The sequence below is a fragment of the Lytechinus variegatus genome, chromosome 1 (genome assembly GCF_018143015.1).
Source record: "Lytechinus variegatus isolate NC3 chromosome 1, Lvar_3.0, whole genome shotgun sequence".
NCBI lineage: Eukaryota > Metazoa > Echinodermata > Echinoidea > Temnopleuroida > Toxopneustidae > Lytechinus > Lytechinus variegatus.
Window position 1 is genome coordinate 4,039,323 of NC_054740.1, and position 24,771 is coordinate 4,064,093.

At 33.2% G+C, this 24,771-nt stretch overlaps 1 protein-coding gene across 2 annotated transcripts; it reads right to left on the reverse strand.

Moving 5' to 3' along the window:
• Nucleotides 1–3,384: 3,384 nt before the first annotated feature.
• LOC121410309 lies at nt 3,385–22,877 on the reverse strand. Of its 2 annotated transcripts, XM_041602346.1 has the most exons (4): nt 21,624–22,877; nt 19,740–19,804; nt 5,056–5,243; nt 3,385–4,152 (listed from the first exon to the last, which is right to left on the reverse strand). In XM_041602346.1, the coding sequence occupies exons 1-2, from the start codon at nt 22,675–22,677 to the stop codon at nt 19,764–19,766; spliced, it is 1,095 nt and encodes a 364-aa protein (XP_041458280.1). In that variant the 5' UTR covers nt 22,678–22,877; the 3' UTR covers nt 3,385–4,152; nt 5,056–5,243; nt 19,740–19,763. The 2 variants fall into 2 exon arrangements, with proteins under 2 accessions (XP_041458280.1, XP_041458362.1); XM_041602428.1 differs by lacking the exon at nt 19,740–19,804.
• Nucleotides 22,878–24,771: the final 1,894 nt, after the last annotated feature.

Sequence of the window (24,771 nt, forward strand, 5' to 3'; positions counted from 1 at the left end):
CACATGTGTAACATTCTAATTTACTCAAATTACAATGTCTAGCATTACAATTATATAAAAAATACATTTTATTATGAAGTTTAGAGAATTAAATAAATTATGTTACTGTTGGGATGGGGATCTGAATCAGCCCCCCCCCCCTCCCCTTCAAGATTTTTTTGTGTTAAATCTGTAACGCAAAAAGCGTGCAACAAACTATTAAATGACTTTTCCTTTTCAAGACTTCCCCAATTTCTTAGACCAGGGGCCCGTTTCTCAACACCTGGGCAAGTTAGTCATATCTTTATCCACAAACCAAGGAGTTAGTTCCAATCTTACTTAACCCGTTTCACAAAAGGCTTCCTAACTAAAATACCTTGATATCAATACTATCGGTAAAAAGAGCAGACGAGACGTAGCCTTAGTCACAAAATAGCATAATTTTCAAAAAAAAATTATGACGAAATTGCAAATATTGTGATGAATTGGGAATTACATCTTTTAAAAATAATAGCACAGGTAAATTATGCATCATACATACTTAGTCCATGAAGACTGGGGCATTCAATTGCTGAAAAATGGAATTATGAATAATTTATTTCATGACTAAAACATCACATGTGGACGTTGAGATGGGTACCCACGGGATATCCAATTTTAATAGTTTACGAAAGTAAACCATAACGGTTTTATTTGTAAAATTATGATAATTATACAATATTTTACGATTCCAAACATCATCGAAATATAGTTTAACATTTTTCTTTTATAAATCTTTGATACCGATCTTACGATTTGACAGATTCTATGCATAAATTAGAGATTAGAATTTATCCAAATGTCAATAGGGTCTGAAATCAACAAATACAAATCCAGTTATGGATGGCTTGACGTGGTGGAATTTTTATCGATTAAATTATATTACTATTTCAAAATGAATGGTTTTGCTGCGTTTTGCTAACAGTTTTCATAGTTACTTTGTATTACAATGATCATTACAATGATTACAATGATGCATTATCCCACTTATTTTGGGATGTAATTTCAATCTCTATGATTGATTACATAAGATTATAATTTTCAAATTTCTCGGCACTTTTGCATGTCATAATCTACCCACGTGATGCCATTTCATCATTAAGAGAGAAGTTATGACAGGTTCGGAGGTGTCATAATTATTTAGTGAGGTTGTTGTACCCGATGTTGGGAAAGAGGGCTTCGTGAAACGGTTAGCGGACAACTAGCTCACTATCTCCGATTTAGTCAAGAAGTTAGACTTATGACGGTGTTGAGAAACGGGCCCCAAATTTCCAAAGCCTGGATACGCATTTCTGAAATTATAGAATATTTCATAAATGCATATTTGATTTTGATTTGATTTTATTGTTAACTTCTGCAATCACATCATTCGTATATAATACATTTTCCATAACATAACAAGCATAGTATATTGAGAACTTTTTTTGGCATGAATCATAACTAAACGTACTAAAATTATCATAACAAACAAAACTGATCTCATACCAAATTAGTTAACATTTAAAATTTGCAGAAGGATTGCCATCATAAAATTCTCAAAAACATGAATTTGTGTAAAAATCCAATGCAAATCTTGTGTTAAGTCGAAATTCATAAATGCATCATTATTACAATATTACAAATTAAACTCAAATTAATTTGATGTTAGGTCAAAATAAAGTCACAGATAATTTCAACTAAAAAAACAAAAAAAAAAATAGGCAAAAGCAATTTTGTGTCTCACCTACTTATGAAAATAACTAGAAATATCGTGATTTGCGAAGGCATGCAAGAGAATTATATCGAAACTTCATTATGAAATGACTGGGATGGAAAAACACTTGTCATAAGAGCCTTGCACGTACACTTTAATGTTGACCTGAAAATGACCTTTGACCTTACCATGTGACCTCCGTCTGCAGCATTAAATGCGAGTCATCTACATCTACCATCCAAGATTTGTTGAAAAGTAACTTACGGTTGCGGAGTTAGGTGTCATAAGAGAGTCTTGCATGTAAACTTTTAACGTTGACCCGAAAATGACCTTTGACCTTACCATGTGACCTCAGACTGCAGCATAAAATGCAGGTTCCCCAAGTCCATCTACCATCCAAGTTTGGTTGAAAAGTGACTTACTGTTTGGGATATATGTGTCATTACAGGTTTGTGACGGACGGACGCCAAACGAACGCCTGACGGACACCGAACGACATTTGGATCCTTAAGTCTCGCTTTCACCTCTGGTGGGCGAGACAATAAAATACATAAGAATTGTGATACATTTTTTTAATACTTTAAATATTTCACATTTCATATAATAAAATACAAAAGAAATAGTCACAGGGTTTTGTCATCAGCCCCTCATTTGCATACCAACCAGGATGTGTATATAACTGTTTTGTGTAAAATAAACAAAACTTTAGAATTTCATAACTTTCTTATTTTACATCCAATTTTTATGAAATTGTTGATGTTTAACCCTATCTAGGCCGGGGGGGGGGCCTCGGAGGCCCCCCCCCTCAACGAATCGCGCAATATTTTCGCCGCGCGAATTTTTTTGACCGCGCTGCTCGCTGACTATTTACTTTCAAGTCTTGCGCAACTTTTGAGACCAAATTTGCGTCACCCGGGTACGCGGTTCCGAAATTACGCAACATTATGTAAGTGCATGTCAGACCAAAAATTGCTCAAAAACGTGATTTCGTGTACAAAGTCAATGCAAATTGTGTTTTCAACCAAAATTCATAAATGTATGATTATTTTTAGTTTTGCTGGTCTAAATGTATTTATTTTATGCTTTTTATGATCACAGAAGAGTCACCAACAAATTTCATTGAAAAAAACAATGAAAAACAAAAGGTCAAAAAACAAAGAAATACATAAGAAATTACAAAAAACAATAAAATATATAAGAAAATTATTTGATATCGCAATTTTTTTCATTTACACTTGCTAAGAACACCACAAAGAGTTTCTATACAAAAAAAGTAGTACATTTGGAGCTTTATTTAGGGAGTTAGAGGAAAAGTATGATTTCGCATACTAATTACGCATAAATTAGCATAATCACTTAATAGCGATTCGCATGAAAAAAATTACTATACAATCTTGTAGATTATGTCCCAGGCAACCTGCGTGCCAATTTTCGGCGCAATCGCACGGTCGACGGCCGAGATCTTAGGGGGGGGGGGGGCCTGGGAGGCCCCCCCCCCCCCCGGCCATATGAACTCCAAAAATACCCCGGCCTAGATAGGGTTAATATGCTTTTTTGATTTTTCTATTTTTATTAAATCAATTTTTTGCTGGGGTGGACACCGTAGGAGGCACTCGCATATATTGGTGGTACGGGGACGTGACACTTTGATGACCCCCTTTTTCAGACTCAAGTTTCAGTTCTCTAGATACTCCGAATGACAAAAGTTCAGTTCAGAAGCTGCCCAGCCCCGCTCGCAAGACCCCCGTTACGAGAGATCTCAGTTCTCTAGCCCTACCAAAATTGTCCAGCGCGAGCACCGCTTACGAGAGATGCACGTACATCTTTGCAACTCCCTACATAATAACTAGTAACCGCTCTATGCATGGCGAGCGCATGCACAGCGCTATGTATTGTGCAATGTATAGTGCCGCAATCCCATTCCGTAGACCGTTTTTCACACCGTTCGGTATATTTGGTATATTATGGACCCCTAAGAAAAACAGCATGTGCTGATAGGGTGTTCCATCCCACAAGAGGTAAATAAATAAAAAAACTTCCAAGACCCGTATTTTACCCTTTTATTGAATTCCTTAGACCCCCATTTCAGAGTTTCGGGAGGCACACCCCATCAAAAAACAATTTGAGTGACCCCCCCCCCCCGGGGTGGACTTGTCCTTTAATGAATCGTGAACAAAATCTTATCAAGCAGGAGCCCATGATGAAAACTTAGAATGTAATAAGTCTAATTCCCATAGTCCTGTTCGTGGATGTTGATGAATCATGAGGTAGGTCTAATATGAAGCAGGATTCCATGATGAAAACTTCTTCGTGCCTGGGATAAGAGATTCACCTTCCTTTTCAGACAAAGGTTGATTGGTCATCTTTAAGTCCCCTTTTCACTGTTACGCTGGGGATGTTGTCCCTTTACTTTCCAATGAAAGATAAGTTCTACACCAACACTGATAATAAAACCCCCAAAAAGAACAAAACAACTATCAATTATACAGCTAAAAATCATATTTAAATTTCAAAATCTTATATAATTAAAACATGTGTGTAACGTTTAAAGATAATGCCAGTTCTGGTAATGATTTCAAAATGAGTTTGTACAGAATCCAATGAAATGACCACGAAAGTATTCGTTTGCATAAATAATACGTGCCAAAGGATTCTGGAAGAAATCGTGTAATTGCTGAGAAATTAGCAAATAAGCACAGGATTCGGGTCAAGCGTCGTGCCCGACTTTCAAAGCAATGACAATACACTGTCCCACGTGCGCTTATCTGTGTTGGTGATCTTCAGTGTGAACATTTTTCAGTGTAGATTTCAAGATTTCACAAAGTTCAGTTTATGTAACTCTACCAGATCTAGATCCTCGATGATATAGTGACAATTAGGCCTAGTTTTACAGACGTTCTCGTTATATCAGTGTTAACTGCAATTTCCCTCATTTATCTTTAAGATCACTCAAATTTAAATATATACCATAATAATCATTCAAAAAAAAATCAAAGTTGAAAAGATTAAATAAATAATCTACATGTTAGATTTTGATATAAAAATAATGCACAAAATTTCAATATAGAAAATTTTGTAAAGTGAATATTGCTTATAAATAAAGACGGAAAGAAAATAACTATTAATAATGAAGTTGAAAATGAAATTAGAATTACAAACTCTCAAATCATTAAAAATTCTGTTATATATTTTGTGTGAATTAAATTACAATTTAGCACCACAATTATATAACTAAATGTACTAACCTTCAAAAAGTTAAACCTGTGTACAAGATTTTGAACTATAACGTTTTCATAAGTCATATTGTGTTTGTCAATAAAGTCTACCAAAAAAAGTCAACATACCTTTTACAAACTTGGATGCGCTGATGAATTTTGAATGAAATCCTAATGCAGCTGCAGTCCATAATGGAAACTTTTGTGGCCTGGGAAGGGAGACCTGGGAAGTGAGATTCACTTCCCTCAGCAAAGGTTGACCATCTTTGACTCTCTGGATTACAATAGAAGAGAGTCCCTCAGCCAGGAGCCCAGAACTGATAATATAATATCATAATATAGTTGGGTTCTTCACAATAACTGAACAAATGAATATTAATAAAAGAAATTAAAATCATGATATACCCCACCAAAAAATATGGCCACATCAAAATCATCATTAAGCATATCCATGTTTTTATCATGATATGGTCAATAGCACATTAAAAGTGTATAACTCTGTATTTAAAGGTAAATGCTAGTTTTGGTAACGATATCAAAATGAGTTCGTACAGAATCCAATAAAATGACCACTAAAGTGTCTGTTTGTATAAATAAAACGCATGTGCCAAAGGATTCTGGAAGAAATCGTGTAATTGCTGAGAAATCAGCAAATAAGCACGGGATTCGGGTAGGGCGTCGGGCCCGACGCCCTAAGCAATAATTATACATTGTCCCACGTGCGCTTATCTGTGTTGGGGATTTTCGGTGTGAACATTTTTCAGCGTAGATTTCAAGATTTCACAAAGTCCAGTTAATGTAACTGTACCAGATCTAGATCCTCGATGATATACTGGCAATTAACAAACTTTCTCATGAAATCAGTGTTAACTGCAACTACTGGAATTTCTCTTTAACGAATGAATATTAAAACAAGCATCTCAAAATCCTTTTTTGCTTGATATTCCTTAATCCTTCTATTATCATTTACACTAGTCAATATTTAAAAAAAACATAAATCTATATTATTAGCATTCAAAGCTGTTAACTGTTCATGGTAATGTATTAAATCTTGAAAATATCATACAAATGCATATCTATTTTAAATTTCATTTTGTGAATTATTTTCATAAATCTTTTTCAATATTACAAATCATATAAAAAGATGAATAGAAATGTAATTTATGTTACATGTAAGCCATTTTTTCTGAATGCAAACAATGTATATTTCATGAAAATTACATTGTTCTATAATGGAGTACAGTTATAAAAGATGAATAGAAATGTAATTTAACAAATTACTAATACTTAAGTATTGTTAAGCCATTTTCTTTCTGAATACAAACAAAGTATTGTATATTTGATGCAAATTACGTTTTCTTATAATGGAGTACAGTTGTTTCCTAAGATTTTCAAACATGATCATTTAGTACAATACATGAATGTACATGTATGATTACTGTATAAAGAATTCCCTTGCTTTCATTCATTATAATCTATTATTGTGAATATGTGAAAATTTTAGATTGTATCACCTATGATTTGTGTATATTTTTATCAGAAATAAACAAATTGCAATAATTTCAAAAATACAGTTGTATCGATGGATGCCCTAGTGACAATGTTATTTGAATGTCTTTAAAATCATCATTTTTGTGCATCACAGATTACAAATTATTGTTACCAATTAAACAAGGAATATTATTACCCCTTAGTAGATACCCATCAGTCAATTATCTTTCATCTTGTAATATTTATCTTATTTCATATACTAAAACATTACTTTAATTCCTTCATGATAACTATAATATATTGGTATGATTTCCGTTTTCAATGAATCCAATCCTATACTATAAACATGATCTATCAATGTTCCATTTTCTGTTGTAGCATTCCCAACATGTTGTGTGTAACCATGTAAACACATTAACTGGTGTATTTTTGAAGTTCCTTTTAATAGATCTTCATTAAAATCTCCTCCAATAATACATTTTGTGGTTTGTTTACTTAGTTTGTCTAATAAAGTACCTAAACTTTCACAAAACGATGTTATATTGTAAGATGGAGGTCGATATACCACTGAAATAACAATTGAAATTGGATCCGTAAGAACAGTTGCAATAAATTCTAAATTATCTATACATATATCTAATCTACTTGAAGTTTGCTTTTTAGTGTAAATTCCAACACCACCATGTGATTGGTCTTTAAATTTGTGTAATATACCAGATTCATTGTATGAATGATGGCGTGGCTGATGATAAAATTTAAAATCCTGTATATTAACGTCATAGATGTCGTCATCATTAATCCATGTTTCAGTCAAACAAATGATGTCTGCATTCATAAATTGACACTGTGACTGAAGATCAATGAAATGTTGTTTTAATCCTTGTATATTGTGTAAAATCAATGTAAAGTTATAGCTATCATCATTTTCATTCTCAACGTTTTCAAGGAATACTTTCATGTTTTTCATTCTTTCTTTGATTTCAGGATTACAATGTATATTTTGTGGCTTGAAATTCTCCAATGTAAAGTCCAGATAATGAAGAAACACGACTAAGGCCTACATATGCTTGTCCAGAGTCAAATATTTTTTTCAATGATACAACAGCTTTGTCTAACGTCAAACCCTGTACTTTATGTATTGTACATGCGTAAGCAAGTTTAAGTGGAAACTGTTTCCTTGAATATTTTTTACCCAAAAATTCTTCACATCGTTCAATAGAATGAATACCAACATTTTCTTTGTCAAAGTTTACTTTGATGGAAATTGTGTTAGAATTTGATTTGATTATTTCAGTAACATTTCCAAAACACCCATTTGTAAGACCTTTGCTAACATCAATATTTTTAAGTAACATGACCCTTGCATTAACAGCAATCCACAAATAATTAGGTAACTGGCTTTTACAACGTGTCACAGGTTTTTCACGAATTTTACTTCCATTCTTAGCATCTTTCTCAGTGTCTTCTGCTTTTAAACAAATTACATTTGCACATTTTTTATGCAATAATTTCTTATTCCATTCATCTACTTCTTTGTTACATGAATAAATGTGCAAAGCATTTTCACATTCTTCACCTGTTTCACAAGATTTTAGCATTGATAAGTCTTTATCATTAAGAACATCATCACGTTCTTTTATACGTAATCTATTCAATAAAAGTGCAAATTCTGTATCATCCTTTTGTCTCATTATCTGTTGAAGTTTTTTTTTTTTTTAAATTATCATTCCATAATACCCCTTGAAGACTATCTTTATATAAAGGATTTCCAAACACAGGTGGTAACTGATACATATCTCCAACAGCAATTACAGATACACCACCAAAAGGAGTTTCATCTCGAGATTGTTTGATTTGTCGTAGTCGACTATGAATATAATACATTAACTTTTGATCTACCATTGATACCTCATCAATAATAAGAATTTGCAACTGTGCTAGTTTATTACGGAGAGCACTTATTTTCTCTTCACTTAGCGGCTGATAAGGCATTTGAGCTCTAATTGGAATTGACAAGATGCTGTGAATAGTATGACCATTGATATTATAAGCTGCTACACCTGTAGGGGCTATTTTTAACACTGAAATATCGTCAGGATAATGTAGCATTCTGGCCAGTATACGAGTAGATTCGTAATAAAGACATTTGACTAGATGACTCTTTCCTGTTCCAGCACCACCAGTAATAAATACATGAAAAGGTTCTATCAATTTTCCATTAACTTTATTTAAACACCATTCTCGTATTTTATAAAAGACAAGCATTTGTGTTTCATTCAAATTTCTTATCATACCATGTCTTTCTGTTGTAGATATTTTTGATGACCGTAATTCTAAACTGTAAGTTTCTGCTTTAGAATCATTTTTCAAATCAGGAATATCAAGATTTTCGTCACAATCTTCCATATCTATATTTTGCTTTGGATGCTCAAGACGTTCTACTTCACTTTCAGGACATAAAAGACTCCAGGCATCTTCCTGTACACCAAATTCTTCTAAATGTGCTTGAGCTTGATCTATTGATTCAGCATTTATTTCAAATTTCTTTCGATTTGTGCAGACAATCAAACTAACTTTTTGTACTGAGCCATGTATATTCACAACACCTGTTTCATAGAAATTTTGATATGACTCAAAACCTGAAGGCTTTAGATGTTCATCACCATAGCGTGGAAAAAAGAGTTGTAGAATGCTAAGGAAATACTTTTCAGGTGAAACAACAACAGAATATCGAGGGTATCTTACAACTGCATGTTTTCCACGTGTACGTTTTTGAACATATCCCAAATTTTTATCCAATTTAACAATATTTTCTTTACATGTATTTGTAATTTGTGATTTTGTTAAAATTCGATATTGCGAACAAAATGTTGCAAGACACATAGCACTAAATCTTTTGGTTTTAGGCCTGGCTTTATATCTGTCAAGTTTGCTTGGCATCCAGATATTATCTTCATCATCATCACATTCTGGTCTGTTATTAATGACACTTAATGGTAAACTCATTCTAACTGGATCAGGTCCAACAGGTATGAATTCTACTTTTCTAGAGCTCTCTTTTAATCGAAGACTACAAACACGATAGACACTTTCTTGAGCGGACACTTCGCGATTATGCATGTAAGCTTGACCTAGTTTTTTCATACTTTGCTTTGCATCTGTATTTCCTTCTTCCATTTCCGATAAGGTATGACTCAAAAGCATTCCCATTTCACGTTCGGCTTTAGACATATAAGACACAATGTAAGCTACACATGCATATGCATTAGTAACATATTGCAAATCCATATTTGCATTCCAAACTCTAAGTAATTCTGGATTAAATTGATTTACCCATACATCTTGTGGTTCTCTTTGGATGATCACACTTTCCTGTGAAGCAATCTCGTTGTGTGCACTTTCAAACTGGTTTTGTGTTATACCCAATTTTTCAAAAAGATCTCTGACACTGTTATATTCAGTCCCGCCAGATAATGCATCTTTTACACTATTCAATAATTGTTTTGCATCTTCTATCCTCCTTGTTTTTTCAGATTTTTTCCCCTCGGTCTCATTAATATTTTTTTGCTTTGTTTTTTTATCTTTCACTTCTGTATCCTCAACAGGTTTTATGATAAAGGTCTTCTCTGAAGGTGGCCTTGGAAAATTAAACCTACATGTAGTTCCTTTCTTTTTGCATGATTTAGAATGTTTTTTACTATGCTGTTGTACAGAGCTAACTATTTCATAGAGTTCTGGATCTTCTTCCTTATCAGGTTTCCGGCAAGAAATGTATTTATCTATGAATTGTATAACATCATCGTCTTTATCAATTCCTAATTGCGGTGCTTGTTCTACCCACATCAATAAATGTACGTGACTACTTCCGCGACTCTGAAACTCGATTCTTTCAATATAGTCTATGCAACGACCTACTGGTGCAGCTGTAGACATAATCACTTTATTCATAAACATATGAAATCTATGATCAAACATTCGTGCAACGGTTACTGGATTTGATCTTATAAGTTTACACTTATCTGCCCAATCTAATTCACTCAATTTTCTTGAGTCTCCAGTCTGACATAATAAAGTATTTAATAATTCTGGTCATCTCATATCTGCACATGAAAATGAAGCAAACCATGTAGGTTTTCCAAGTTGCCTTACCATTGCCAATACATCTTTTTGCGTCTTTTGCCAGTACGGAGGTGTTCCACGAATTTGCTTTAAAAATTTATATCCTTTGTCTGCTTTTAAAATATTCTGAGTTTTTTCTGCATCTTTCAAATCCTTGGCAGTTATCGGTGAAAAGTTATCTTTGGTATTCTTACTTTGTCTCAATGCAATAGAAACTTGCGACAAAACTTGTTGAATTTCATAAATATACTGTGCATAAAAGATAAAGTCTGTATTTTGTGCAAACCTGTTATCAACATGCATTAGTCGATTGTGTAAATATCGTCCCAATGTTATCTTTTCATTTCTTTTATCATGAAAAGTAGGCTGACCTCGAGGAAACAATACTGGAAAACATTTGGCCTCATTGGTTTCATCTTGCAATACCGATACAGGGCTTTTTCCTTCACATGGAGCACAACATATTATATCGTCAAAATACTGATCTAAAATTTCCTGTCCAATGTCAGCTGGTTGCAGACATGAATTTAAGTGAATCCCATTTAATCTTTCTTCAACATCATCATCATCTTCATCATTTGGTTTATTATTGACTGGGACACTGTTTTCTTTCTTTTTTCCATGTGAACTTTCAATTATATTTTCATCTTTTGAGAAGTATTCATCTAATGAGTCCAAAATTCTTCTCCTAAATTTCTTTAAATTAGATATATCACGCAATGATGATACTTCTTCACTTTCATTTTCTTCTTCATTCTTTTCCATTGAATTTTCCCATTCATCATTAACTACAACATCATAACAATACTTATTATTCATTTTCAAATAACTTAATGCATTCAATAATTTAGATTTATCTACAAACTTATACTCATAATAACTTTTAAAAGACAACTTCCTTTTCAACTTTACACGTATCAGCTGATCTTCTGTCTCAGGTCTAGGCAATATCTGTACAGTTTTAATGGTATTTGAAGGAACACAAACAACTGGGCCATGAACTCCATTTTGACCACCTTTTGGCAATGACATCATTTTCATGAAAGGAATATTAAGTGCAATCAAATGTTGCTCTAGAGTGTTTAAATTAACAAGTTCTTCTGGAATTTCATGTAAATGCAAATTATTAGTAAGTGCTTCTGCTGGGACCTTTCCATATTGTAACTTTCTATGACAAGTGTAACATATCCACAGGGATGATCTCACTGATTGGCCTATCTGGCATTCTAATCGACATGTTGAGTTGCAAACATGCAAATACTTTTCACTGATACATGTCTGTAATTTATATTTACTTTTATTGCATTTCATAACTTGGTTTTCAAAAAGAAGTTTAAGGCACACACAGCAAACATATTCTGGGCCATGACTGATAATCTTCCGAAATTCTTGCAAAACATTGTCAAACTGAGACATTTCCAATTCTTTCTTTACATTTCTCTTAATGTTGTGTTTTTTTACTTGTTCTCTATAACTCTTGTTTTTTGGTACTTACTTTTTAAACTCAGCAATTTCTTTTGTTTAAAACTACCATCTTTCTGATATTTATTTCTTATTTTATTTTTGTGTGACTGCTGGAACTGTTCATCAGACTGATATTTATTTCTCATTATATTTCTGTGTAACTGCTTAAACTGTTCATCCAACTGATATTTAATTCTCCTAGTATTTTTCATCCTACTCTTCTCTGATTGCTTAAACTGTTCATCACACTGATATTTAATTCTCCTAGTATTTTTCATCCTACTCTTCTCTGATTGCTTAAACTGTTCATCACACTGATATTTAATTCTCCTAGTATTTTTCATCCTACTCTTCTGTGATTGCTTAAACTGTTCATCACACTGATATTTAATTCTCCTAGTATTTTTCATCCTACTCTTCTGTGATTGCTTAAACTGTTCATCAGAGTGATATTTACTTCTCATAGTATTTTTCATCCTACTCTTCTCTGATTGCTTAAACTGTTCATCAGAGTGATATTTACTTCTCCTAGTATTTTTCATCCTACTCTTCTCTGATTGCTTAAACTGTTCATCACACTGATATTTAATTCTCCTAGTATTTTTCATCCTACTCTTCTGTGATTGCTTAAACTGTTCATCACACTGATATTTAATTCTCCTAGTATTTTTCATCCTACTCTTCTGTGATTGCTTAAACTGTTCATCAGAGTAATATTTACTTCTCATACTATTTTTCATCCTACTCTTCTCTGATTGCTTAAACTGTTCATCAGAGTGATATTTACTTCTCCTAGTATTTTTCATCCTACTCTTCTCTGATTGCTTACACTGTTCATCACACTGATATTTAATTCTCCTAGTATTTTTCATCCTACTCTTCTGTGATTGCTTAAACTGTTCATCAGAGTAATATTTACTTCTCATAGTATTTTTCATCCTACTCTTCTCTGATTGCTTAACTCTTACTGTGCCAGGTCCAATACCCCTCTAGTGCCAGGGATATTCGAGGAATCCTAAATTGACCGAAACGTAAGCAAAGACTGATTTTAAAACGGTCATAACTCTTTACCCGTACGTTGTATAACGAAACCTTGTGCACATGAAATGATGCATGGTTCATGGACTTTATGATCATGTTATGAACTTTCAAATTTGCGTTTGGAAAAATTGAGAAAAGATGAAATATTTTACACCATTTTTTTCAATAAGTAAAACCTAGAAAATTATGATTTCATGAACATTTCAAAGAGTAAATAACCCAAGGAATTGTAGAGATACCAAGAAATTAAGAAAATGAAATGAAAGTTCAATGTTTACCCTTTCAAATGACGTATCTATTGATGTAACTGAACAAACAAAAATGTGAAAAATAATGCTCAATTGAATGAAATACTATTTTGCTATTCAAGTTATTTCCTCTGAAATACGAGAGGGTTTATACACACACAATTGAAACCATCCTTTTCCAAAAAAGGGCATTGTCGTCGATCAAGTGACCAATCACAGCACAGCTGCGATCCCCACGCAAACACACACAATAATATATTAGAGCCTTGTATCTTCACAGTGCAGCCAACCGTACCCTTACATTCGTGTAGTCTTCAAAACAAGACCCTTGTTTATTTAGAATGCGCGGTATTCCACAACAAAATTATTGGTGCAGAGTAAATTTTATGTCATTTCTATTCTTGCCAATATTGTCGTAATGCAAAACATGCTTTAGAAAAATCGTAACCTGGATACGATTTGTGGTGTTCGATGCACTCAACTATATACTGTTTTGGATAATGTAGGTGATTTCTAATCCAGTGTCGGCAACAAACATTTGCGACCCACTCAACTATCGTTCTATAGCATGAATCAGTGTAAAGTTTGGTGATATTTTGCCAGGGTCTATTCGTCGTACATACGGGCTTTCATACTGTAACAAAGTCATTGCCAATCACAAGGAGACAAAATATAGAAAACTAAAGATGATATATTGAAATATAGATAAAGAGGGATCGGACAGATTCAATACTAATACCCCTTTCATAAACCTATGCGGATAATTCAATAAAAATTGCGTTCATAAACTCCGGAAATAATCCGCATTATTTTTACGAGCGCCCGTCCTGAAAAGGAGGATAATCGTCATGGAAACCGCACACACCCCCTCCGATGCGGTTGCGTTTGAAAAGGGTGACCTTGTGACCGTACCATGGCAATTATCCGCATTATTTGGAAATGCGTTCATAAACTCAAAATCTTGTCCCGATGCTGCTATTATGCGGATAATAGCAGCATCAAAATAATGCGGATAACTCTGGTCCTCTTCCAATTTTACGACCAAATTATGCTGCTATTAGCCGCATAATTGGGTTTATGAAAGGGGTATAAGCCTATTTGTTCTGTATTTCTGGTCTGCCACCCCCCCCCCCCCCCCCGCCTAAAAAAAAATGTGAGGTCAGTGATTTTTAGCCCTTTTTGTGATGACCCAGGTTGAATACAAAATTAAATGTATTTATTACAAAACATAATTCTAGCATAATATTCATACGTTATCATTATTACGTAACTGATCTCACATCTCTGTCTATCCATCTATCTATCTATCCATCTCTCGTCATCTCTGGACTCTCCCTCTCTCCTTTCTTTTTAATCTCGTGTTTTTTTTCACTTTTATTTTACTTTCTCTTCCTGTGACATCTGTCCACATGATTCATTCCTTTTATAGTTACACATCTCCCCATACTAAGATTTCTTATGTACTGCACATAGCTCATTATGTGTTTGTTTTATATCAATATACCTATATGTTTATATATATACTCCATAATCCTGCAGATTGCCAGTGAAGCGGACTTTGCCCCACTATTTCCGGCAAAGGACTTGGGTAATTTGTATATTTGTTATGAAATAAAAATGATTTGTATAGAGAGGATATAAAGATCTCTGGAAAAAAATATTTTTAAATATGATCATATCTGATCTGTGTAGCCTCATCTATGAAAGGATATTAATCTGAGCCAACTATGCATCTCGTACATGCCAAGGAATTGACAATAGATGCCGGATATTATTTTTCTTGCGGAAAATATAATGCAATATAAAATGAAAATATAATGACAATCTTAGACAAGGGCCTCATTGCATATTTTGCCTTTGAATAATTGATTATTTTCAAACTTCATTTCATTCAGCGAGCGAGCATACATAGCAAGCGGTTTGAAAAAAAGGCAACGGTCTTCGTCGACATGCCAGGAAGCCCTATGGGATCACTATTTGATATAAAATCGTAGCTGAACAGTGAAAGAACGATAAACATAACATGTAAAATTCACTCTGTGGACATTTCATGATGGGGGTGAAATATTCATTATATCTGTTTCGGCATTAAAAAGAATAATGTTCGACCAAATTAGCCACCTGTCTGATAGCGACTACACGTCATTGTTCATGCCACCAAGTCATGAACAATAGATGCCCAGACTCCCTTTTATGAGGAATGTCTAATCCGCGCTCCCTCCTGACCTATTATCGAGGAAAGTAATTTAGCACAGGATGTTCATAGAAATCGGGCCACGCGCGCGTCTTTTGATTTGACAATTGAATACTTTCAAAGGTTCCGATACGAACAATAGCTTTTCTCTCCGTTGAGATCAAGATTAAAATTCCTCTGTCGCTTTCCCCAACACCTTCCATTGACTTATTGCCATTAAAATACATAATTTTTATTCAAATATTTGTTTCGACTTTAAGACATTTACCATCAACAATATGCTTCAAATTTCCTGTAATCTAAATGATGATGATGATGATGATAGGGATGATGGTAAAGATGTCATGGATAATGTCGAGAATGATAACAAGAAATCAAGGGGGAAACAGCACACCTCCACCACCACCACAAACACTGGCATCGTTACTTCCACTTATCAAAAGCACAAAGAAAAATAGTTTAAAATAATTAAATCAACTTGTAGCTGAAGCCTATTTTGCATATTTAGAAATAAAGGATAAAGATGAAATTTAAGATTGAAGAAATGTATAGGCTATAATCCTTGACAAATCAAACATACAGAAAATTGAAAGATAAAAGAGGGGAAAAAATAACGAAGCGATGGGGTGTGAAGGTAGAAATTACTAACAATTTGTAGAAAATTAGATCTTTATCATTTGTTGAACCTTTGTTTATTCAAATAATATGTTTGTAATGGATCATCTATCGGAAAAGTAAGATATTGCTTTCGACAATATCAGAGATTATATTTACTACACCTCTTATTTGTGATATCGATAATTACCCCGTCATTGAAACTATCAATGTAGTAAAAATTAATTTTACTTCCCCTTTCCTGAAAAAAATGAAATGGACATCATTTGCTGTTCAAATTATATATAAGTGACACCACTAAACTTCTTTATAACGTGCATTGTCAATATTTTATTCGTGCGGTAGGACTTATGCACAATCAACATACTCGATATGTTAGCACATTTAACATTTTCAATTATCAAATTTGCTTGATATTTTTTTTTTCATTTCGTAGTAATCCAGTTTATGCTACCAGATTTGCCATATGAGCTCAGCGTGTAGGGATATATACCCATTATCTTTTTGCTGGCAAAAAAAGAGAAACAAAAAAAGCGTATCATCGGAAGAAATGATACATTGATTGGTATAAATTATTTCTTGCTAATAAAACAAATGAGGAAGAATAAAAAACGCATTACGGAAAATACATGACATTCACAGAATTTTGTAAATAAAAGATCATGAAAAGTGCGTTTACTCGCTTGATTCGCTCACTCACATTTATCTTTTGTTTTTTTATCTTCCTTACACCCATCATATTTTTAATTTCGCCCTTGCCACATTGACAACATATATTTTGTTGATGATCAAAATAATATTTAGGTTTCTTTCCGTTACCGATGCAAATTTGATGTTTATTTTTTCCACCAAACTTGGTTCGTTATTTGGTGTTGTTATCACATTTGCTTGATTCATTTTTTTTTCATTTAGTAGTATATGATATCAGATTTGAGTCATTGACATATGAGCTCAGCGTGTAGGGGTATTTACCCATCATCTTTTTGCTGGCAAAAAGGGAGAATCAAAAGAAAGCGGATCATCGGAAGAAATGATACATTGATTAATGTGAATTATTTCTCGCTAATAAACAAATGAGGAAGAATGAAAAAAAACGCATTGCGGAAAATGCATGAAATTCACAGAATCTTGTAAATAAAAGATCACACACATCATACTTTTTATTTCGCCCTTGCCGCATTGACAACATATATTTTGTTGATGATCAAAATAATATTTAGGTTTCTTTCCGTAACCGATGCAAATCAAAAGAAAACGGATCATCGGAAGAAATGATACATTGATTAATATGAATTATTTCTCGCTGAAAGACAAATGAGGAAGAACAATTTTGTGAGAATGCAAAAAACAAAGTATAAAACATCCCCCCCAAAAAAATCTAGCCCAAACCGTGCACATTTGCAGGCACAAAAAAGCCTTGACACAAGAATACTACCATACCGGCCTGCAAAAGACCAAATCGATAGCTCATGAATATTCATGTAACAATAGCGAATGGGCGAGTAGTGCTGGGTGAGGAACATCGTACCGCTCTGTCATTGGTCAATTCCGAGCTGAATGCCTTCGCACACTCGCCTTTGCTCTGCCCATAGAAGTACGTGTATTGCTACACACAACCGTTATATCACACGTTTCTATAGGGGAAATCCTGATTCAGATCGCGGCAATATCCAAAATCATCTCTTCAAAATAATGATGCAAAAATACAATTTTACTCAAAAAATGTCTATGTAAACCACTATTTTTTATATGATGAAATGAATTGTGAATTCCTTGCCAGTATAACAACATAAAATACACAGAATATGGTGCTGATTTTCTGGCTGTAAAATTGGTTAAACAAAAGTTACTTGGGCACAAATAGCTGCCACCGGCAAGAGTGGCCTATGGTCACAAATAGCTGCCAATGGCGCTTAAAGAGTTAAACTGTTCATCACACTGATATTTAATTCTCCTAGTATTTTTCATCCTACTCTTCTCTGATTGCTTAAACTGTTCATCAGAGTGATATTTACTTCTCATAGTATTTCTCATCCTACTCTTTTGTGATTGCTTGAATAGTTCATTTGTCTGATAGCATTTTCTTGTTGTTTCTTTCCTATTTTCACGAAATACTTTATTTAATCTATATTTTTCATTCAACGAATTGAGAAGTGCTATTCGATAAGTTGAATCAGTATGATATTTTTTTGTTGCAATCATAAGTCATTTTTCCCCTTTTCCAGCATCCTCATATTTTTTGGTTTTCTTCAAATCCTCAAAATTAACAAGCTTTTCTTTATCCATATCTTTTTTTTTCTTAAAACTCCGCTCTTCTCTTTTTTGTTTCGTTTTTATATCCTTCATTACACTATAACTGCTCTTACTTCTACGTCTTTTCGTTAATGAATCAGATATTTTAACATTGTTTACTCTAGCATATTTTCTTTCTTTGTCATTTGCACAGCTACTTATATTTGTGGTTTCATTACATGAAAAACTAGAATCACATGATTGCACTGACATAACAACATCATAATGGATGCCATGAGTATTTCTTAAATAAACACCATATGTAGTTGTTTCCTTTCCTATTTGAAAATTTTTACCAGAAAATAAACTCCATTTTAACCGGTCTTCATCATATACATAAATGTCAGTTTCAATCAAATTAGCTAAAACCACAATTTCCATTTCAGTTGCCCATGTACCACTTTCCTCAATAATGTTATTTGAGACATAGTGTGAAATACTAGAGTAACCCATTCTCAAGAATCCAACAAACCTATCTTCATTTTCCATGAGATGTGTAAGGATAGCTTGCCTAATGATAAGATGATATTCCTCACTTCCTGTCAATGCAAATGATATAGCACGATAAAAACAGTTTCCATCATCTTCAATATCTTTTACATCTTTTAGTTGCTCTAGAGGTACCCATTTTTCATAAGCATAATTTTCAAAGCTAGCAACAAAATGTGGAATATTCATTATCTTACAACATTTTTTTTTCTGTTTACCAACAAGAGGCTTAAACCACAATATACTATGACTTTCTTCAATTATCATTAAATCATCTATCGTATCATAATCAATTTCTACAATGGTTGATAAATCAGTTTCATTAAGTTTTGCCAATTTTAAATTATGAATTTCTGTGTGAAAATTGTCACTGCATTTCAAGCCACTTTCAGGATTAGTCAATTTGCGTTTTGTACCTAAAATACTATTAGACTTCTCTATTTTAGTCATAATTTTCAACTTTTTATAGTCATTGCTGTTAACACTATCTTTCAAGTTTGGCTCATTTTCATTTACATGCATTTTTTCTTTATCGTGTAAATTATTATTAACTGCTTCATTAGAATCCTCAGTGAAATATACATCATGTTTATGAAATACTTCTTGTGGAAATATACTTCCATCTGATCTTTCGGTTTCATCTAAGCAATTAGATTCCATTTCAGATTCAGATGATCCAAAATTTCTTTGACTATTTGTATTTGAAGGACCTTCATTCAATGAATCTTCTAATTGAAAACGACCATTCAGTGTTTCATTTTTATTTGACAATGCTTTTGCACATGTACTAGTTAACTCATATTGAGTTTGTGAAGAACATTTCAATGTTTTTGCCAACCTCATGCAATGATTATACACACCTTGCCAACTTGGTGTTTGAAGCACTACACTATAGCCATCATCAATGAGTAAGCCTCTTGTGTTTCTTGAATGTGAATCAAATATAAAGAAACAATCATAACTAGATATGACAATAAAAGTATTTCCAGAAAATGTCACAAAACATGCATCAGAGTCACTACTCAATTCTTGTTCAAGTGCCTGTTTCAACGGCATTGAAAAAGATTCTTCCATTGTTTTTTCATCTCCTTCTAACAATCCAGGTATTGATTCACGTCGTTTTATCTCAAACAACTCATCATATGCCTCTAAGTGTTCAAGTAGATCAGAAATTAATAGATATTCTTGTTCACGTGCTACATAATACCTTATGTAACGATAGAGTTCATCACCATTGGCCAGAATTTTATCTAAATCTTTATTGTCCCAATCATTAGCATTTTTCATTTTGCTATACAACAAAGCAGACAATGAATTGGCAACACATTGCTTTCCTGCTGAATCACCAAATCTCGTATCACCTTGATGAAATGTTCCTTGTGCAACTGGTTTTATTTGCATATTTACTGTTGTGCTTATATCTTTCATTGTTGCTATGTTCTTTGATGAATCACTACTGACTGAAGTAACGGATTCAACTACATTAAAATGAACATTTCTTGTGTACTGTATATAAATGCCTTTATGAGATGTAACAACATTTATTCTTCCCGGTTTCCTTGCAGAGTACAGCTGCCAACATGGTACTTGATCATTGTAAGAATAGATATCGGTATCAATCAAATTTGCCAATGCACTCATTTCAGTGTCTGTAGCCCAAGTTCCATTTTCCATTATTCTATTTTTCAAAACATATTCTCTGACAGTTCTGAACTCACTTCTCAATGTACTCTTAAACTTATCATTGGTCTGTAATAAATGGTTCACAGTAAAATTCCTTAGAATTACATGATGACATTCAGTTCCAGAAATAGCATATGAAATTGCACGAAAGAAACAGTTTCCATCATCAGCTATTGCTTTAATGTGTGAAGGAATTCCGATGCACTCATTGCTATTGGACCTTGCATGTAAGCTTGTGTCTGTATAGGTAATATTCAATTTTTTACAGATGGCTTGTTTGTCAGTTATCTCAAGAGGTAAAAATTTAAAAGATTTGTCTGGCCTATCACACATTCCAAGATCTGATACAAACTCTACTTCGTCTCTTGATTCATTGGAAGAAAGATGCATATCATCTTCTTTTCTTTCCTGATCAATTCCTGCTTTCATATGAGATTCCAAGGAATTTTGCGCAAAACAATCGTCAGTAGACTCATCCTCTGCACTCAAAATTGCATTGTCTGTATTTTCATTCAATCCTGCATCTAGGAAAATTTCATCGTGACATGTTTCATCACGTACATGCTGTGTATCAATACACTGACATGACCTTTCACTTTCAAATGAACTGATCAGTATGATGTCACCTTCAACATTTGTGTCTGAATCAGATTCTATACAATTTCTCCCACGATTGCGTTTGATAGGTGTGTCAATGTCGATATCACAATCACTCTCATTTTCTTCAAGATCAATCTGTAATTTAACTTGGCTTACTCTATCTGGAATGTTCATGGTTTCTTTACTAGACATATGTTTACAAATTTCATCTGTTGCACATGCACCCTCATTAGAATGTATGTATAGATGGTGATCTACATTTCTGTTTGTCAACTCTTCTTCAACTTTGCCTACTGTAATTGATTTACCAAAACTGTTCAACTGATGAGCCACTGGGACTTCCTTACAATTTGCATTATTCTCAATCATATCTTTGTTAGATTGTGTTCTGACCTCTTTCTTTGGAATCTTTGAAACATCAGAGCAATTATCATCTCTTTGATTCACTTTCGTGAACTGACCTTTCATGTTCCTTCTTTGACCTCTTCCTCTTCTACCACCTGCATGAACTCTGTATCGTCTCAAATCCTGCATCTTTTCCACAACAATACACGTCTTCGGGTTCAAGTACTTAGTCAAACCTGCTTTTGACAATGAAGACAAACAACTTGTTACATGAGCATAAGATTGATTTTGCATTGTTTCAATTACCACATTGGCTTCATTGTAAAACTTCATGGAACATGGAGATTTCACACTACAAGCATAAATATTCAATAAAGTTTCTACGTAGGATTGCACATTGACATCTATTTCTTTATTTTCCATTTTGTGGGTCACCTTACACTCTTCTTTCTGTTCTTTGATTTTTCTTTCACGACTACCATAAAATCTCTTGAATGCTTTGCCAATGTAGGTTACACCTGGTTCTAACAATACACCATTAACTGATCTTCTCTTTCTTTTGTCCTGTTCGTTTTCTTCATCTGAATGTGTTCTTCCTTCTGTTTTTCTTGCCATCAATTTTGTTCTTTTGCATTCCACTTTTACCCAATTACCGTCAAGTTCTTCATTGAGCAAGTTTTGATCTTTGAAATGAGACAGATTGTCTGTTACACCATTTTCACATCTGCTGCATTGCTCTGCAAACACTGTGCTCTTTTTTACTTTAACATACCTCTTCTTTGCTCTCCTTTTTCGTCTTGTCTCTTTGAAGATTTCCATGTTCTCATTGTCATTGTCATCATCAACATCTGCCAACATGAGAGGCTCATATCTGTTATAATGAGATGGAATACATACTCTGTCAAATATTCGATTACCAATGTTGCTATGGCCACAGCATGGGCAAATCCAAACCAATTTCTGGTCAGCAAGTTTGTCATTGTTCAAGTATCCCTCGCAAGTCACATGAAAATGGTTGTTGCAATATTCACATGTTACATAAGTGTCACTTTCATTGATGTCATTCATGCAATGACAACATTTACCAATATCTGAATTGATCATTGATGTGTAACTGGAAAGCATGTTTAGAATCTCATGAATAATTGAGCCGAATTGAGTGGCAGCCATTTTCAATTTCTTTATTCCAACAGATAAAAAATTAAAAATTTGAGAAGTACGCACACAATGAATTGTCTTTCAAGGTCTTAACGTTTCCTTTAAAATTCACTACCCACACAAAAGTACCTTTAAATGTATTATGTCAATAAAGCTCACTTGTATTTGCAAAATTTGGACCAAATTTATATTTGCTTCTTTGCAATTGAAGTTTTTCTTTGGGGGGGGGGGAGGGTAAAAGTAATCACTGCCTATCAGCTACTCTTTATATTTGCGTATACAATTCAAATTGTAATCAAGCAAGGTTTTTCCCTTGATCAGATTTATATCCCAAGTCAAATTTATAAATGCTAATTGCTTCACTCAAATTTCTCTCTTTTTTTCTCTTTTTTCCTCAATAACACTCTTTCTAACTTTACTTTCAAGTGTATCACTCTTTTCTAAATCAAATCCAAGATACTGTTTTTAGCTCTTACTCTGTATTTTATCTCTTTCAACCTACTCAGGTTTATGACTGGTTGCACTTGTGCAATATCACTCTCTCCACTTTAAACCTCTCAAAAATTTTAGTACCTTTCAGTATCTTATCTGTAAGGAACTCTTTATATTTTCATATATAACTAAACTATATTCAAGCAAGATATTTTTTTCCTCTATCAAACTTTATATCCCTAGTCAAATTTATGAATAACTATTAATTTGCTCAGTCAAGTTCACTCAAATTTCTCTTTTTATCCCAAAATCACTCTTTCTACCTTTATTTTCAAGTGTATCACTCTTTTCTAAATCAAATCCGCAATATTGCTTTTAGCTCTTACTCTATATTTAATCTCTTTCAACGTACTCAGGTTTATGACTGGTTGCACTTGTGAAATATCACTCTTTCCACTTTACACCTCTCAAAAATTTTAGTACCTTTCAGTATCTTATCTGTAAGGAACTCTATATTTTCATATATAACTTTAACTATAATCAAGCGAGATATTTTTTTCCTCTATCAAACTTTACATCCCTAGTCAAATTTATGAATGACTATTAATTTGCTCAGTCAGGTTCACTCAAAATTCTCTTTTTATCAACAAGGTCACTATTTTACCCTTTGAGAAAAAATATCACTATTTTCTCAATCAAATTCTGCAATAACGCTTCTAGCCCTTATTCTGTATTTTAACTCTTTCACTTTACTCAAGTTTATCCCCAGTTGAAGTTATGCATTAGTCTTACCCCTTTTAAAATTTTAGTGCCTTTTTTGTATCTTTTATCTGTATTTTTGTCAATAAATTAAATTTGTATTTGCAAAATTATATAAAGCTCAGCCCAAATCACTTAGTCCTTTGTATTTAAAAGGTTGTTTTATTCTTTGTAATGAAAATCAATTGCCCGTTTCAAACACTATAAAATTTTATCTGTAACCTCGACTTCAATCAAGCTTTTTCCTTTTTTACACTTTATATTCCAAGTCAAATTTACAAAGAGCAATTTTCACTCAATCCAGTTCACTTGATTTTCCAGATACCTCTTTATCACAATGTTACTTTCTCCTTATCTGCTCTATCACTCTTTATCTGCTCTATCAAATCTGGAATATTGCTCTTACCTCTTTTGACAAATTCAGTTATATCACTGTTTGCACTTATTGTGTAAAGTCACTTTTCACTTTTTCACCTTGAAAAAAATTGTATTACTATTTTTAATTTACACTAGGGAATGCAATCAATACACTTTTGAAATCAATTCTCTGCAAGTAATACCTTCCAATTCTTTTTTTTTTTTTTTTGGTTTCTTGGATATGGAACCAAAATAGTAAAATAGATTTGTGGTTTAAAGTACTATATTACACTTGATCTATATTAAGTTTTCTTAGATACTCTATTTCTCAGTCTAGTTAACTTATATTTTCAAAACTCTCTTTCTCTCACTGTTGTGCCACAAACTTCTATTTTTTTTAATCAAATTCACTTTTATATTTAATATACTTTCTCTCTAAGTTATCAATGAAGCTCACTTGTATTCTTTTCTCACAAACAATCAATCACTATTTCCTTTCTTAACCAAATGCTACAAATTCCCAAAGTCAATCAAATAAAAACTCTTGACACAATTTGG